The sequence below is a fragment of the Rhineura floridana genome, chromosome 8, assembly GCF_030035675.1.
Source record: "Rhineura floridana isolate rRhiFlo1 chromosome 8, rRhiFlo1.hap2, whole genome shotgun sequence".
In the NCBI taxonomy this organism is placed as follows: domain Eukaryota; kingdom Metazoa; phylum Chordata; class Lepidosauria; order Squamata; family Rhineuridae; genus Rhineura; species Rhineura floridana.
The window spans coordinates 21,891,960-21,910,658 of NC_084487.1; the positions used below are offsets into that span (position 1 = coordinate 21,891,960).

Genomic DNA, 18,699 nt, shown 5'->3' on the forward strand with positions numbered 1-18,699 from the left:
CCTTATCTCTCCATGCTTAAGTAAACAAAATGCAGTTCCCAGGATCGAAACAATTAATGGCGGTCGTCAGGAAACAGATTCGTCAAAATAAAATAGACCAAAAAGAGAGTAGTCTCAGACAATATAATATTCTTCAAAATAAAAATCTGGAATAGAAATCCCTCTTCTGTGTATATCTTTAGAATGCAAATCCAGGACAGCTTTTTGCAACAAAAACAGAGATAAGCTATTAATTAGTGAGTAGCAGAGAGAAGTTATGGCTCCCCAGTGAGATGTCAAAAACCGATCAATCTGGCAAATCTCTTTTAAACAGCAACAATTTAAGTCAAGTAAAAGAAAAATATAGAAAGAAGGGTGCTTGCCTGTTAGTGCGTTCTCTCTTAGAAGATAAGATGAACGTTCGCTTTATCAGATAGAGCTTGTTGTTGAAAATCCGTCCCACCTTCGTCGGCTGGACCTCGTCCCATAAATTAATGAGATCTGGTCGTCCCAACAAAAATAGGCTTTGAGGTTAATCTCTTCGTTTCTCCCTACCCGGGAGAAGTTTAATCAGTCAAAAAAAAAAAAAAATCTGACTGATATATCTGAATAAGCTTCTTTTGAGGCAGGAGCCCGTCTCAAAAGCAGGCACAGGCTAAGTCACCCTTCCCGGAAGTGCCTTCTTCTAATTTCTTGACTATTGTCTCCATTTTGGTTAATGACTGTGCCAAGGTATTGATAATCCTTGACAAGTTCAATGTCCTCATTGTCAGCTTTAAAGTTACATAAATCTCTTGTCATTACTTTAGTCTTCTTGACGTTCAGCTGTAGTCCTGCTTTTGTGCTTTCCTCTTTAACTTTCATCAGCATTCGTTTTAAAACATTACTGGCTTCTGCCAGTAGTATGGTATTGTATGCATAGCTTAAATTATTGATATTTCTCCCTCCAATTTTCACACCTCCTTCATCTTGGTCCAACCCTGCTTTCCGTATGGTATGTTCTGCATATAAATTAAACAAATAGAGTGATAAAATACACCCCAGTCTCACCCTCTTTCCAATGGGGAACCAATCAGTTTCTCCATATTCTGTCCTTACAGTAGCCTCTTGTCCAGAGTATAGGTTGCGCATCAGGACAATCAGATGCTGTGGCACCCCCATTTCTTTCAAAGCATTCCATAGTGTCTCGTGATCTATACAATCAAAGGCTTTGCTGTAATCTATAAAGCACAGGGTGATTTTCTTCTGAACTTCTTTGGTCCATTCCATCATCCAACGTATTAAAGCAACCCCCTTTCTTCTTAATTTCTCATTTCCTGCATAAAATATTTTGTAGATGCCTGATTGAAAATGTCTCATTCCATTTTAATTCACTCATGCCAAGTATTGTAATGTTGATGCATTCCATTTCTTGCTTGACAATTTCTAACTTTCCTTGGTTTGTGCTTCTCACATTCCATGTTCCTATTGTGTACGTCGTATAACTCCGGACTCTTCTTTCGCATCTGTGCGCATCACCCTCTGGGCTTCTGTTTGGCTTTGACCCAGCTGTGTCATTAGTCACAACGCTACTCGTACTTGTCCTTTGTTCTTCCCCAGTAGCTCATTGAGTGCCTTCTGACCTAGAAGTCTCATCTTCCAGCACTATCTCGTGTTGCATTTTGGATACTCTGTTCATAGGGTTTTTGTGGTAAGAGATATTCAGAGGTGGTTTACCATTGCCTTCCTCTGAGTTTGGATGCATCTTAAGTCTGGTGTCTCAGCTTTGACTATTCCACCTTGGGTGCCCCTGCTAGGAGTCTAGCCTCTCGGTCTAGACTCCTGACGGCATTGCTCTCAGCTTCTTCAACACACTCAAACCCCCTCACCACGTTAAGGTGTGCATCCTAGAGGAGGGATTGCTGAGGACTACGATTTATTTACTGGAGTTGTGTATGCTGATTTTCTGATTGTTTCTTGCTATATGGTGTTTAACTTGAAAGTAATTGTTCATTTCAATTATAATATTTGTTTTAGTCTTATGGCATGTGGTGAAGCTGCCTCTAAGGATTCGTGAAACCATTTGGTGAGCTAAAAATAAATAAATAACTGATTGATCTTGAAAGAGTGAGGGAAGAGCGAAGGGAGGAGCCACATATACAAGAAAAGGGAGAGGCCCAGAAACAACATCCCCAGTCTAGCTAAAGTTGGTCATGATTAAGTCCCATGGCAGCCAAGGGAACAAATTAGTTGTGATTAACTAATGATCACAGCACAATGGGATGTTGCCTGATACTGAGTCAGGGCTAGTGGAGACTGGGAACTCTAATGTCAGTGGGGCAGTGAAACTACTCTGGGTTTTAGCCTGAACTTTCAAGGATCTGTCCAAGGACCTTACTAAGAAAGTTCAGACTAAAACCTGGAGCGGATTCCACTGCCTCACTGACTTGGAACCACCAGTCTCCACTAGAGAGCATTGATCTGTTTAGTTCTGTTTAGTAGACAATGTTGATTGTCTACTAGCAGTGACTCTCCAGACTAAGGGCTTTTCCAGCCCTGTCTCAAAATACCCGAGATTGAACCTGGCACCTTTCCCATGCAAAACATGCTGTCTTCCCACTGAACTAGGGACTTTTCCTTAAGCTCTACTTCTTTCAGTTGGACTTAATCCTGAGTAACTAGCTGGATTTAGGAGCGGACATTTTGGAATGGGTATGGATGGCGAGTGTTATTAAGCCATGGGCAGGGAAGGTGAAAGAGGAATAATTAAGCAGCGTATATTTAAAGGGCATACCCCCCCCAAAAAATCCTGAGGACTGTAGTTTACTCCTCACAGTTCCCAGCACTCTTAACAAACTGCAGTTCCCAGGATTCTTTTGGAGGGAGAGGAGGAAATCTCCTTTAAATGTATGGTGTGTACACAGCCATGGTATTCTAATTAGGGCTGCAAGCTTTAAAGCAGTTTTAACATGAATAAAATTGGAACCCCACATTTACCGGTGGCCACAGAGGCCCACAGTGGCCATGCAGCCATGTGCTTGATTCCTCCTCCCTGGCAACACTGAAGAAACAAACGTATTGCTGGCTTTTCCTTTCATATTCAAAGCTAGCAGACATTCTGCAACTCGGAAAAAAACCCTCTGGCTTTCCTCCTGGTGCCAGAACTGCAGGCAATGAAAAAAGGGAAGACCTTCCTTTGACATGAATTGTGCTTTGTTGCGGATTCCCAAAGTGTATTAATTGAAGGTGGCCACGTGTCCCATTTTACAGAGGACCAACCTCTATTTGAAGGGCTTCTAGAGGACAGTCTTGCCTTTCAAGGCACTCTCTGGGTGAAGGGCTGTCCAATCCAAGTCCAGTTTAAAGAGAAAGCGCCATAAGAAATGAAAGTAGGAGGGGCCTTGAAGCTGTCCATCAACCATTTGCACTTGGATGGCAGACTCAGCAGGCACACAGGTCACCTAGTCACAGTCATCCCACTGGGGTGAGATATGTTCTATTTAAATTACAGTAATTTTACCTACATTTGCAACTATACATACACATTAATACAGGGATTCCCAAACTGTGATCCGTAAGCTTCGTTCAGGTGGTCTGCAGCATATCCACATTAAATATTCGTATTGATTTTTAATTGTATTTTTATTGCTGCTTTTATTTCTAATATTGTATTTTAATGCATTGCAATTTGAATTCTATGGAATGCAAATTATAATACTATTAAATACAATACAAATCCAATTAAAAATCATGTAGCATCTAGCACAGTGCATTACAATTGCTACAACAGACAGAAAAAGGCATTAAGTGGTCCACCAGGACCACTGGCAATTTTCAAGTGGTCCATGGCAAAAAAAATTGGGAACCACTGCATTAATACATGGGATTTTTATGCAAACCTGTGCCTTTTTTTGGTGATGTGTTAAATGGACATGGCCTGGTTTCAAGTCAATCCCGACGTATGGCTACCCTATTTCATAGTAAGAAGTATTCAGAGGGGGGTTACCATTGCCTCCCTCTGAGACTAGTCCTCCCTAGCTGGCTAGGGCCTGCTCAGCTTGCCACAGCTGCACAAGCCAGCCCCTTCCTTGTCTGCAACTGCCAGCTGGGGGGCAACTGGGCTCCTTGGGACTATGCAGCTTGCCCACGGCTGCACAGGTGGCAGGGCACATGGGGGTGATCTTTAGCTGGCCCTTGACACCCAGGAGACACGAGCGGGGATTTGAACTCACAGACTCTGGACTCCCAGCCAGGCTCTCCTCCCCACTGTGCTATACCAGCAGAAATAGTCAAACTGGTGCCCTCAGGTGTTTTAGACTACATAACCCATCAACCCTCACCAATGCCGGCTAGTGCTGATGGGAGTTGGAGTCCACAACTGCTGGAGGACACCATATTGGCTATCCATGCTGTAGTGAGTGGTACCTTTTCCGTATTCAGTTGTCATGCTAGAGGGATCAGATACAAAGGAGAAAGAGCCTTCATATCTTGAGTGGTTTCATACAGAGAAGGGCCGTAGCTCAGTGGTAGAGCACATGCTTTGCATGTAGAAGGTCCCATGTTCAATTTCCGCCATCTCCAGGCAGGGCTGGAAGAGACTCCAGTCTGAAACCCTGGAGAGCCACTGCCAGTCAGGGTAGACAGTATTGAGCTAGATGGACCAATGGTTTCATGTCATTAGGAGCAGCTTTTCTTACCCTTTCATGAGATGATGCTCCCATTCAAATCCTCCCCTTCTGTACAATCATTATTTATTTATTACATTTATATACCGCCCCATAGCCAAAGCTCTCTGGGCAGTTCACAGCAATTAAAAATAATAAAAACAAATATACAATTTTTAAAACACAAAAAACAATTTAAAAACACAATTTTAAAAAAATTAAAAATAATTTAAAAACACATGCTCATTAAAGATACAGGAGTCCTGTTTTCCTTTGCATCTGGTCACATACACACCCAAATTATGTCACACTTCAGAGAAATTACACCATCCCACTAAGATCTCAAAAAGGCACCTATATTGAAGTTTTGCTAATATGCAGAGCTACTTAAATATTACAAATAGGGCTGGAAGTTGTAGATGACTTAACTAAATTGTTATTGATTAATTGTTGGGAGCCAAACTGAACTGGCAAGGGAAAACATGAATTGATGGGATTCATAGTTATGGCCACACTCATTTATTTTTCGAAGTGACATTGGCTCTAATGTTTTAATGTAATGAAGAATGAATCAGAACATATCAAAACTGCTCTTTCTCTCTAACAGCCCTTTCAGGTGTCCTCAGCCATCTGTTCAGGGAACATGTGGAAGGGGAGGTTTGCTAGCTAGTCACACTTCTGATGTTGGTGCACACCTCTGGCCACTGTGCTACTCAGACACTGAGTTGAATTTGTGAAAGAGGCCCCACGTGAATATATCTGTACATCTGTAGGGGATCTCATAAGAACAAGAACCCTGATAGTGGAAAATCCTTGATTGCACAGAACATAGGTACATAAGAACAGTCCTGCTAGATCAGGCCAAAGGCCCATCTAGTCCAGCATCCTGTTCTCACAGTGGCCAACCAGATGCCTCTGGGAAACCTGAAAGCAGAATGTGAGTGCAATAGCTTTCTGCCCACCTACGATTCCCAGCAACTGGTATTCGGTGGAGGTACAACATAGCCATCGTGGCTGGCAGCCACTGATAGCTTTATACTCCTGAATTTGTCTAATTCTCCTTTAAAGCCCCAACACTCATAAAGCTGAGGATTGTGGCCAGAGGGATTGACCCATTCCTTGCCCCCCCACTCCACGTATTCCCTGAACATGTGGAGATTAACACCTCAAAAGGGTTTATGCTACATTTAATTGAAAACTACCATTTTGATTATTGTCAGAGCTTCAAACAGGAGAAGATATGTCAATGTGGAAAAACCAGACCCCAGATCTTCACCACCAGGATTAGATTCAACATGGGTCAACTGAACCCTGAAAAAGAAGCAAACACGTACCTGGATCTTTGTATCTTGGCCCAAACCAGCCTGCTGGCAGAAGACTTCAAAGAAATCGGCAACTCCTTCTTCCACCCATAGGAGAGTCACAGAGGTCTGGGTCTTATTCACAGCAAAAAGTGATCTTGGAGGAGCTGGGTCTAGGGACAGGAGGGGAGAAACTTTAACTGCAACTTATGGGTCCCACAGGAAAAGGTGGCAGGCAAAACCAGTTGCTGTACAAGAGCCAGATCTCTACTGGTTTTTCAGAGATGTTTTCATTTTTCCCAAAGCTCAGTCACCAATAAACTGGCAATTTTTAAACAGGAAGACACACTCTAAGCAGCAGACTTTTTTCCCCTTCCCTGTTTGCAACTTTCAGTTGTTGCTTCACTTCCTTTTTTCAATTGAGACTAAACTGGTGCGTGCGCCTTTGGAGTTTCAGTAAGATATATTATATTTGCATAACTTCTGTTGCGTATTCTTGGCCTAACTGCTGGAAGCAGTTATTTATTACAAGTAGGGTGGCTGAGTTGGAATGATGCACTTCTTGTCATTTGACCCTGTAATTGCTTGGAATCTGAAGTGGTTAAAAATGAGGTGGTGCGTGACATTCATGGAAGCTCATAAAAATATGCACACAGCCCTTGACTGTTTGAAAGTAAGTCACATTCACAGATGAAAAATCATTTCCCAAGAACAAGTTTGTGCTCTTTTCAACTTGTACATTTGGGGTGGTATTCAATGCTTGCCTTTCTCAGAGTAGACCCACTGAAGTTAATAGACATGGCTAACTTAGGTTCTACCCTAAACACGCCTGATCTCATCTGATCTCAGAAGCTAAGCAGGATCAGTCCTGGTTAGTACTTGGATGGGAGATCGCCTGGCAATACCAGGTGCCGTAGGCTTAGAGGAAGGCAATGGTAAACCACCTCTGAATACCTCTTACCATGAAAACCCTATGAAGATTCATAGGGTTGCCATAAGTCGTAATCGAGTTGAAGGCATATAACCAGTGCCGTAACTAGGCAGGTGCAACAGGTGCACAGGCACAGGACGAAGGGGGCCCTGAAATGGAACTGACAAAAAACATTGTCAAATATAATAAATTTTTCAAATTTTAAATTTCGCCGCCGTGCTCTGCTGTGCGGTTCAGATGTCGGTGAACCGAGTGCGTCGAGTGCGTCGAGTGGGCCCAGGCAGCCCATTGCGTTATTTAGCGGTTTAGCAATTGGTCATTGCGTTGCTCATTCCCTGGACGCCCTGGACGCACTCTGCTCACCAACATCTGAATGACTGAATAGCAGGACTGATCGACGCATCACGCACGCGACGGGAGCGAATGTTTATGTTTATGTCGTGGTTTATGCCGCTTTTTACCCAACGACCACAGCTGAAAATATTGTTGACGCTGTTTGTTAACTAGTCTGACTTCGACTTGTGATTCGATAACAAACGAATTACTTTGTTTTTGCGTTTATGTGTTATTGTGAAAACAGGTAGGTAAGCTTTATTAAATAATAAAAATCTCAAAAATACGTTCGTATATTTTAAGGTTAAGGTGGCGAATCATCTGTTTGAATTGAGCGATATTACATTATTTTGCTACAATTCTATACCGGGGTAGATATTTTATTAAATTTATATTGTACATAAATTAAATTAAATCAAATTAAAATTAAATACGTATGTGATTGTGAAATGTAATTTATAAGGCATACAAAAACTTAGCTCATAATTATCGTTATTATTAAAGTAAAGATAACGTTGAATGCAAATAATTATAAATATAGGAACATATTAAGGGGCCCAAATTAAGGGCCTTGCACAGGGCACATGAAAAGCTAGTTACGGCACTGCATATAATAACAACTTAGGTTCATTCACTTCAGTGGGTCTGCTCTGAGTCAGAGTTGGAACTGAAGTTCAGATAATGGACTTTTCTCACATTTATGTCTACCTTCCTTGAGAGGATTATTTTAAGGAGATTCTGACAAACTCAAGATTGCTCAAGGAGAAAGTGTAGCTTTATTTTATTTATTATTTAGATTTCTTAACCTCCTTTCACTATAAGGTCCCAGAGCAGGTTACGATAATATAAAAATACAATGTTTTAATGAGTTAAAACAATTAACTGAGCATGGACGTTTCCATAGTAGTTCAACCAGTAGGTTGGTCTTTGAAAACTCTCCACTCGTTACTGGCTTGAGTGTGGGGCTGGGGTCAGAGGTTGGCATTACTGGGGAGCTGCCAAGGTCCATCTCCCAGCAAATCCTGGACCCTCCTGGTCCTGCTTCTCCTCCTCCTCCTCCTCGCTGTCACTATCTGTTCATCAATCTCCTCTAAGCAAGTGAGCCATGACAGGAAAAAGGAGAAGGAATAACAGTGTCTACTCACTAATGTATGTTGCATTGTTGTTATCGTTGATTGTTGCAGTGATATTTTTATTATGTATCATGATGATGGTACTGTATTTAGACAGATTTTTATGTGTACACCACTGAGGACAGATGTGTGCGTGGAATGTACAGTACATAAATGAATATAAATAAATTGACTCTGCCTGCTCTGCTTTTAATTTCTGCTCTAGAGCTTCCATCCCGTTATCTTACATACAAAACATTTATATTCCTGAACTTGCCCATATTTGCTTTCCATTTATACTTGCCTTTTGCAAGGTGAGGGTTCTTTCTTGTTACTGAAGTCTTTGCTTATTCTCGTTTCGTTTTAAGCTACAATTCTCAAAACTTCCTCTGTTGCATTTAATACTTCCATATCCGCCACTACTGCTACATCAGCAAAACATATCCATTTCCTTCTCCTTTACTTTAATGCCTGGTTGTCCTGCTACTTTCATTTTATTAATTGCATCCTTTATAAATGTATTAAAAAGTGCAGGAGGACAGTGGGCGTCAGTGACAGGCTCTATGACTCATTCTGGCTCTTTATTCAATATCATTTATTCTAAATATAGCTTCCAGGCTTTTGCATTATTGTGTATTATTTTTCTGTCCTCATAAATATATTCTTGCTTTCTGAAATATACTGTTCCATCCAGGGCTGCCTGGTCTTCTTCTAGGCAGTCTTTGGCAAGGAAGAGTAGGATATAAATGTATATATGCATGTACACATATACACCTTATATATCTATACTTCTAGCCTTCTTTCTATAAATAACTGGATTGTAAGGTTGACCTTTCCTCTTTGCCACTGTGTTTTAAAACCAAATTGATCCCCACAAAATTATTCATTTTATTTTATTTTATTTTCATCCTTTTTTTTAAAAAAAAATGGCTTTGTTAATTTAACTGGTAGGTAAATTGGCCAATTTATTTTTAAAAAACCCAGTGGCTTGGATTCTAAAATAAGTGAACAGAAGGAAGTTCATAGAAATAAGGTTTTCCACCCCCTCCACCTCACCCACTTGCTCCCGCTGAAAAGTCTCCCTGGGTTGGCTCCAGGTGATCAGGAGGGCTCCCCTGAACAACGTCAGAAGGAGTGCAGGAGTTTCCTAGGGAAGGGAGGGATCACCCAAAAACCACCTGCGCCCCATCCCACATGGTTCAGAGGTAATTCCTGATCATCTGGAAAGGCTTTTTGGAGACAGCAGGAGCCTGCAGGTGGGGAGTGGGGGCAATAGCATAGTGGCAAATTCAGAAGTGCAGGGTCCCTTCATGATAATCACAACCACACACCCTCCCCCTCTTTTTTTTGCTGCTGGGTAAAGAATGAGATCCTTGTTAATGTCTTCTCCCACAACAACAGATGCCCTAGGAGCCAATCAGCATGAAAGGGGAGACTCACCTCATTTCATTCTGATTGACTCCAATCAGCAGGAAAGACAGGGAAGCATGTTAGAAGACTCTTCTCAGTGGCTAACACATTCCCCTTTCATGCTGATGGCCCTGTATGATGCTGGAGACAAAGGGACTCTGCTGGGATCCTGCTCCCAAAAAAGTAGGGGTCTAAGACCCCCTCAAGACCCTGGACAACTACATCCCTGAGCGGGGGGAGAAGGGGGCAGGAAACCTTCCTTTTGTAAACTTATTTCTACTGAGTTATCTTAGAATCTATGCCAATAAATGAATATCTCATCCAGCTTTGCATTGTCTTCTTTTTCAATTCATAAATGTAAAATATAACTGCAAGTGGTTGGTATTATAAAGTTAGCTCATGCTTTCAATAGCACATAAAACAGGGTTGAAAAGAGGTGGGAAGCAGATGGGACTTTTTTTCAAGAATTGCGATTCTAATGTCAGTGGTGCTCTTGATTTTACCACCTCATGAGTCTTCAGCAGTATTGTATTTAAATGAACATACAGCCCATTTTCCCAGGATTGGCAACCCATCCACGTTGTAGCAACCTCACTACAAAGCAGGTGCAGCCACCCTGACAATGGCTCAGCTCTCAAGAGAATAACTCACCAACTTTCACAAGCCGAAGCGCAGAGGTGTTGCTGCCAGTTTCAGTGCAAGCAGTTACTGAGAGATTGTAGATGTCCCCCGGAGGCAGGTTCAGCACTGCAGTCATGACATTTCGTGTCACCTAAAATGGTCAGTGGGTTAAATACTCCCCACGCAGGAGGTGATGCCGTTAACGGGGGACAGTGAAATTGTTTTCAATGCTGTCAGCAGTGAGGAGGGAGGGAAAGTTCCTTTGAGCTGTTCTATTCCAGTTTGTCAAGAACAAGGGTGGGGGAGGATTAGATCCAGCTGGCTGGACTCTCCCCCTCCTCTGTGGGCAAAGTTTGACAGGTGGGCAGAGTTGCCCACCTGTGAATCACCTGATGTCACAAGAATGTCAGGTGACCAGTTTTTGCATTGTGCTTTGCAAGCCCCAATGATCGACTGGTCATCGGGGCTTGCAAAGTGCCATGCACCACGTTTTGCAAGCCCCAGTGACCAGCTAATTGTCAGTGCTTGCAGAGCACTGTACAAGTACCTTTGGAGTTGCAAACCATCTTTTGTCCCACCTGTCACTTTACCTGCCCCACACCTGATGTCATATATTATGATGTCAGGTGTAGGGCAGGTGCGCATGGCCAAATCAGCATCACGGGCCAAATGGGGAGGCCTACTTAGGCCCATGGGCCTGAGGTTTCCCACTGCTGCTCATCTGATGCCATTCTAAGGCTCCTCAAGAAGTTGGGTCAAAGTTCTGTTCGTCATCAGCACATTACCTCCTTTATACCCTTTACAGCCTCGACATTCCCGTCATTTTTAGAATCTACATGTAGCGAGAGCAAGACTTTCTCAGATTTTATGGACTGCGCCCCCATCATGATCCTGGAGTCCAGCAGTGAGCCAGACCAGAAGCTGAGGAGCCAGTGGTGTCAATGGAGGTGGTGTCAATGAACTGGAGACGCCTAAACCTGAGATGCCAGAGACTTCAAGGTCGAGATGCCAGGAACAACTCAGTCAGAGACTCATGAATGTGGACCAGGGAGTGCAGCCTCTGGGTCCAGCACACTTGCTCTCAACAGCCATAGGGCTGATGCACTAATGCAGGCAGCACGCTCAGCATGACCTCCTAGGGAGGTGCTAAGCTCCAAGCCAGATGCCTGCCCCTTCAAGGCCTTTCACTATTCAAGGAGAGGGTGAAGCCTGAGGGCAGTTCTGGATCACAAGATATGAAAGGCTTCAGTCTGGTCCCAGATGGTGGAGAAAGCGGCTCACTCGGAGCTCTCCTTGGTGCTGTGGCAACTAACCTGCCTTGCCCCACCATGCCTTGTGGGCTCATCCTCAGGCCCAGAACAGGTCCCTATACCTCTTCTCTGGTTTCTGGACTCCAGAGCCCCAACTATAGCTCCTTTAATGCATGACTGATATAAAGGGTCTCTGTGGTGGGACTGTGCTGCCGGCCCCACGCCCTGGACTCCTTCGGGAGGAAGGGCAGGATATAAATTCAATAAATAAATAAATAATAAATACATTGATGCTGCACCCACTCACCTGATTCCACCCTCCTGACCTCCTTGCCTTGAGCAAAGGTCCAAAGGGAGAGCCAGTTGTATTTGCAGAGGCTCCTTCATGCGTTTGGGATCCTTGAGTGACAGTATAGCCAATTCCCCCTTTACCCCTTTGCTCAATGTACGGATATTGCATGGCGTATTGCATGCAGAAGATCCCAGATTCAATTCCTGGCATCTCCAGTTAAAAGGATCAGAAATGGGACAGTGACGAGTGAGAGACACACCATGGGAATTATCTTGGGAAATAAGGGAGCTTGGAGAATCTACTATATATTTTGGAACATTGTTTGTTCTCTATGCACTTGGCCACCTCTTAAGATACCGTAACCAACTTTTGCAAGGTCGTTCCTGAAATCAAGAAGCAGGTTTTCATTTACTTGGATTTCATGCAATTGGAAGTAATTGGATGCCATTTTGCATCAAGACGGCAGAATGAAACTTTCCCAGCTACTCTGACTTTAACCACTGATTTCAAAACTGCACTGGTTTTATTTTATTTTTTTAGAAATCCCAAGCAACACCAGATATGAGGCTGCTAGTATGCTTATACTTGAGAAAAAACTAGGATGGAATCAGATACCTTCTGACTTAATCTAGTATCAAGTAGTATCAAGCTTTGGTATGGTTTGGTTTTTTAAAAAAGATAGTTTGCTTCCCTGGATGCAAAACCCAAAGGAAGTACAAGGTGCTCAGGCTTACGCTCTTTTTGATCTTTTTCTTTCCTTCTGCAATAATCATCCAGTGCAGCATCCGTGAATGGGAAAGGTCTGTGTTGTCATCACCATAGATCCAGCTGACGTAGAGAAGGTTGTTAAAATATTCAACTGAAGTTATTTCAGGGGACACTGGAGCTAGCAGAAAGAAGAACAAACAATTATTATCATCATTATTCTCCTCTGGATCCAATTTGAGTGAGCAATGCATTTTACAATTATATATAGTAATAGCAAACTCATGCTCCAAGTGTGAATCCTTATCTAGCCATCCACATATATCAAAGCGGTATCAGCAGGCTTAAGGGAAACCCAAAATTTGCATAAGTACAATTGGGGAGGATCTAAAGTAGGGGGACTCCAAAACAACCCAATAAAGACTAGCCATGCAATGCCAGCCAACTGTGAGGGAGGGATAGAATAGAGTTTCATAGAAAAGGGCATGGCTGACTGACTGGCTGGAACCCTGAATGAGAACACACCACACTGCAATATTTTGTTGCAGGTTACACTTGTTTTTATTTAGTTTATAATCCTCAAATCAGCCCTGTGAAATAGATGCACAGAATAGTAGAGTTGGAAGGGGCCAATGAGGCCATCAAGTCCAACCCCCTGCTCAATGGAGGAATCCCAGTTAACATATACCTGACAGGTGGCTGTCCAGCTGCCTCTTGAATATCTCCGGTGTTGGAGAGCCCACCGCCTCCCTAGGTAATTGGTTCCATTGTTGTATGGCTCAAACAGTTAGCAAGTTTCTTCCTGATGTTCAGCTGAAATCTGGCTTCCTGGAACTTGAGCCCATTATTCCGTGTCCTGCACTCTGGGACAATTGAGAAGAGATCCTGGCCCTCCTCTGCGTGACAACCTTTCAAGTACTTGAGGAGTGCTATCATATCTCTCCTCAGTCTTCTCTTCTCAAGGCCAAACATGCCCAGTTCTTTCAGTCTCTCCTCACTGGGCTTTGTTTCCAGTCCCCTGATCATCCTCATTGCCCTCCTCTGAATCTGTTCCAGTTTGTCTGCATCCTTCTTAAAGTGCGGTGTCCAGAATTGGATGCAGTACTCAAGATGAGGCCTAAGCAGTGCCGAATAGAGGTGAACCAATACTTCAAGCGATTTGGAAACTATACTTCTATTAAGGCAGCCTAAAATAGCATTTGCCTTTTTTGTAGCCACATCACATTGTTGCTCATATTGGTCAGGGATGTGCTACAATCACACTATGAAAGCACAGAATTTGGAACTAAAGGCAAAACTCAGCATCTTGAAAATGCCCATCCCCTTTTGTTTTTTTAAATTCCTTGTTGCTGCCAAGCTAAGCGTGAAAAATATTTGACCAATGCTTGGTGAAAAGTCAGATGTCTGGAGATTTAAGAGAGCGCTCCAGTTGTTTGGGGGAAGGGGACTCAATGCTTTCTGCCTGTTATCAAAGATCTCAATCCAGCATGCTCATCCACTAGACCAGCCATCCCTAACTGGGTTTCCTCCAGAGGTTTTGGACTCTAACTCCCATCAGCCCCAGTCAGCATAGCCAATGGTCAGGGATGATGGAGGTGTAGTTCACCAACACCTGGAAGGTAGCAGGCTCCCCATTCCTGCCTTATACATTAAAGGACAAAATCAAACGCAGTTCCCATGAACGGTTCTCTAAATCTCCATTTACCTGTTATGAAGCTGATGGTGGAACTATCGCAACAGCTCAGTTCTGGGTGTCCCCAGGTCACCATGGTAACCCGAAAGTTATAATACCAGGCAGGTAGCAGGTTTCCTATTCTCTGAAAGAGGTGCAAAAAAGAAGAGGCATGGAGGAAAGAGCATTAGCACCCAAACAGGTGGGATCTAAAGGTGACATTAAGGCTACATCCCTGATGGGAGTGAGAACACCTACAGTGTGCTGCAGTGGATATTGAACTGAATTCCTGTACTTCATAGTATTAAATTGCTTTTATTGTTTCATGATGTGTTATTACTCTTTAGATTTTTTTTAAAAAAAATGTAAGGCAGCATATAACTGTTTTAAATAAAATAAACACAAATCTTGATATAATGGCTGGTTTTCCACCTTGACATTAACAGAATGAGACTCTTCATGTGTCCATTTCCCCAGGCCAGAAAGTGGAACTTGGAGCTGTTGGTTCAGCAATGAAGTAGCTCAGACTCAGAACCTGTACAAAATCTAGAAGTTCCACCTCTTCCTGGCTGTCAGTCATGCCCTGATCCACGCAGGTATTTCTGTGAGCTTCCCCCGCCCCCGCCCCCTGTAAGAAGCCTTACAGGCAGCTAGCTGATGGACTGTAGTGTGCATGGACTGTAGTGTGTATGTTCCTCTGCTCTGATGGATGGTTGCTTTAATTATGTTTTTAGTGTTCCCCACCCTGAGATCTTAGGAGAAAGGGCAGGCTAGAAATGTTTTAAATGAAATAAATTTACCTGAGTGGTGTTCTCTGAACACAACAAATACAACTCTAAAGAATAAAACATAAAGCAGTGAATAAAACTGGTATAACAAGAACAACAAAGAACTCGTATTATGTCCTGCGTCGCCAGGAAATGCAGATTTTATGATGCAGATTTTATTTGTAAAAGGGCAAATAAGAAGGTGTTCCTCTGACACCCAAAACGCCACAAAGTGAGGGCCAGGCAACTTGCTCTGCCGAGAGTGCCGCCCTGGGCTCCTGCTGGGAGGAAGGGCGGGATATAAATCAAATAATAAATAAATAAATAAAATAAACACTGAAAAGGCTCTTTTTGCAGCAGGCCCCAATATGCCACACTTGGTGGGGGGCAGCCAGAGAAGGCCCTGGAAGGATGATAGGAAGCGGCATGATACTGAGTCTGCCCCATTGATCCATCTAGCTCAGTACTGTCTTCACTGACTGGCAGTGGCTCTCCAGGATTTCAGACATGGAGTCTCTCCCAGCCCTACCTGGAGATGGTGGAGACGGAGCCTGGGACCTTTTGCACACAAAGCAGACCCTCTCCTACTGACCCACAGCCCTTTCTCTGATCTCAGGGTAAGCAAGCCTGGACATGAATGTGTGAATCAATCTGCAGTAACGGGTGCGCTTTACCACAGATGATGTTAAAGAGACAGTTGCTGCTATTTCATAGTACGTTGTCCACTCCGAGGTCATCGTTGAGGGGTTGAAATAAAACATTTCTACAATGTATTTCCGAAAGACACCCAGGTAAGGCCTGTTCCAGCTGAGGACCACGGCGCTGGGTCCCAAAGGGTAAAGTGTTAAATCCTTTATCCCAGTTGGCACTGTAAAACAGAAATGGAAAGCTATTGATATTTTTGTAATTCATCACAAAGATTTTCTGCTACAGAGATGGATCTCCCCTGCCACCCCACAAGAGCTATTTAGCCATCATGCAAAAAAAATCCTCCAAAACTCCAAGGTGATGCACGCAGTGCTATGCATTCAGATCTATGTGAGAAAACAGCAGCATCCGGGCAGAGGCAATGTGTTGGGTAGGTTCCCACCAAATGTTAGGGAACGATGGGTTTACCATGAACACACTTACCTGGACTCTCTCCTTCCCACCAGAACATGAAGGAAACAAACCACAATCCCTAATTTGGTTGTAATGTTAAACCAGAGGTTGTGGTTTATTTTCTCCTAGTGTGATCAGGCAGGAGTAAAAAGGCCAAGATTGGTGCATCCATAGTAACCTATTGTAGTGGTTCCCAAACTTTTTTCCCCATGGAAAATGGCTGTGTCTTGGTGGACCACTTAATGATTTATTTATTTTTTACTGTTGTAGCAATTGTAATGTTCTGTGCTAGTTACTGTATGATTTTTAATCATATTTTTACAGACATGTCATGGACCACCTGAATGAAGTTTGTGGGCCACTGGTGATCCACAGACCACCATTTGGGAACCACTAATCGATGGCTTTCCGTGATGCGCAAACAAGACCGACATTTAACTCAACACATGGGTCCTGCAGGCTTGACAGAATGCCATTTTGCAGCACGACACTCTTTTCCCTAAAATTTTAAAAGGTGGGGTTTCAAGCACGAAAAATAACTGGGGTACGCATAAGCACCTTACCAATGGCAAATGTAACAGGATCTGAAGGAGGCCCAACCAGCGGTCCTTTCCGTAAGTAAATCACAACTTGGTACTGAGCACCAGGGACCAGGTTTTCAATAAAGCTGCTGCTTGTATTCACCTACAGGAATGAGACAGAGAATGTATAAAGAAAGGAAGGGGCAGGAAGGCATGCTCAGAGTAAGGGCTTGTTGCAGAAATGTGGAGACCTGAATTTAAGATTTGAAGAATGAGAAACTGCAAGAACTGAAATGGATAGATCCTTTCATCCCTGCTCAGAAGTAAGTCTCCCTGTGTTTTGTAGGTCTTATTGTTCAGTAAGTATGTTCAGGATTGCATCCCTCTCCACTTAAACCCCTGGCATATTTTGAAATGTTTTCTTCCCAGCCACCTAGAGATCAGTCGTGCTCCAGCAGCAAAACAAGCACAGCTACACAGGACCTTCCTTGGGTCCATTTCTTCCATGCCCCTTTAGAAGTGGCAGGCAGCCTGCTTACTGAGCATTCATCCCGACATATTTGTGCAACGACTATGGGGAGCTTTCACAAAACCCGCTGTTTATGAAGCATTGCTTCTGATTTATTTTTCAGGGACGTTACAGGAAGGGCTGTAGCTCAGTGGTACAGCATCTTCTTTGAAGAAGGTCCCAGGTCCAATCCCTGGCATCTCCAGGTAAGTCTGGGACAGAACGTTGCCTGAAACCCTGGACAGTCACTGCCAGTCAAGTGTAGGCAATACTGAGCTAGATGGAGTAATGGTGTGTCTCTGTTTAAAGGCAGCTTTCTATGTTCCTAAGTTATATGACATCAGGTCAAGCAATTGTTATCCACACTTTCCAGTGCACGTCCCTGTCACTTCCCTTACTGCAAACGGTCTGATTTATATGTAAATAAATGCCGGATTGTTGCTTAAGGGTGCCGAATCCATTTTAATTGCACGAACCTGAATTTGCTAGTATGTAATTGAATCCCGCCTGCCAGACAGCAACAGTCTGGAAGCAGCCACAGTGTTTCTCTGCCTCTTACCTCCATGCAATAATGTTTCTCAAGCCTTTGACTCTCCTTCTGCTTCTGGCACGTCAAGGACACAACAGATATGATTGGGCTGGGGGTGCCGGTGCTGGTCTCCTGTGAAGTTGTCCAGGACAATGAGGCAGTGGTGGAGCTCAGCACTGTTGCCATGACGTTCTGAGGCTTCTCTGTGAGCTCTTCTATCAATTCCCCCGTTGGACCTAAAACATAACCAGAAACTGGCTGCAACCATTGTCAAAGGCTGGCCATCCCCAATAAACACATTGGGTGGGATCCAAGCTAAGGGTATTTCCGGGTGCGTACTTATTATGGGATTGCTGTTTGTTATGCATGCAAGTTTTTTTTTGCAGCTTTCACAGATCCCTGACCTGCAGCCATGCTGGCTGGGGTTGAGGGGAGCTGGAGTCCAACAGCATCTGGAGGGCCACAGATTCCCCATACCTGCTTTAAAGTCCCCGGTGCTCTCTCACCCAAAGAAAGCTGAATCTAACACTGTTGCTCCTAGAACTTCTCACTGCTCAAGGACAAGGGGCGGCGGTGGGGGGTGGGGGCAGCAGGAAACAAAACAGTAAGAATCAGATTTAAGCAGAAGTTAAAGGAGGAGCAACATTTAGCACTGGTGAACCAAAGTGCTGGTCATTTATGCTCTTGCAGATATCAGTGCATATTACGTAAGATGATCACGTGTGGACTTACTAATGTAAAAACTAAGTGTTTTGGCAGATTGGCTTTCCCGACTCTCGCATGACCCAGACGAGCTAAATGTTGTAACAGATACTGTATATTTCCCTGGTTCTTTCAGATCAGTGGAAAACTCATGAATGTCCTCGCCAACCGTCACGAACTCTGTGAAGTTCTCTAAATCGAGAGAGGAGAAGAGATCTAAATTAGCTAGAATCTGAGAGGTTTCTAGCTATAGAGGTACTGACATGTATCACAGTACCCTAAAAGCAGGCCTAGAAGAGTGGATTAATCCTGGTGAGTAAAT

The 18,699-nt window shown here is 43.5% G+C and overlaps 1 protein-coding gene across 6 annotated transcripts in view; it reads right to left on the minus strand.

Moving 5' to 3' along the window:
- PTPRO (protein tyrosine phosphatase receptor type O) overlaps positions 1-18,699 on the minus strand; it is a 99,965-nt gene that overhangs the window by 60,437 nt on the left and 20,829 nt on the right. For all 6 annotated transcript variants that reach the window (XM_061638510.1, XM_061638509.1, XM_061638507.1 and 3 more), the window contains 8 exons: positions 18,408-18,569; positions 17,706-17,911; positions 16,681-16,801; positions 15,691-15,884; positions 14,283-14,394; positions 12,607-12,758; positions 10,361-10,481; positions 5,957-6,096 (listed from right to left, as the gene is read on the minus strand). In XM_061638510.1, the coding sequence (XP_061494494.1) occupies positions 5,957-6,096; positions 10,361-10,481; positions 12,607-12,758; positions 14,283-14,394; positions 15,691-15,884; positions 16,681-16,801; positions 17,706-17,911; positions 18,408-18,569 (1,208 nt within the window). The remainder of the gene's footprint in view (positions 1-5,956; positions 6,097-10,360; positions 10,482-12,606; positions 12,759-14,282; positions 14,395-15,690; positions 15,885-16,680; positions 16,802-17,705; positions 17,912-18,407; positions 18,570-18,699) is intronic.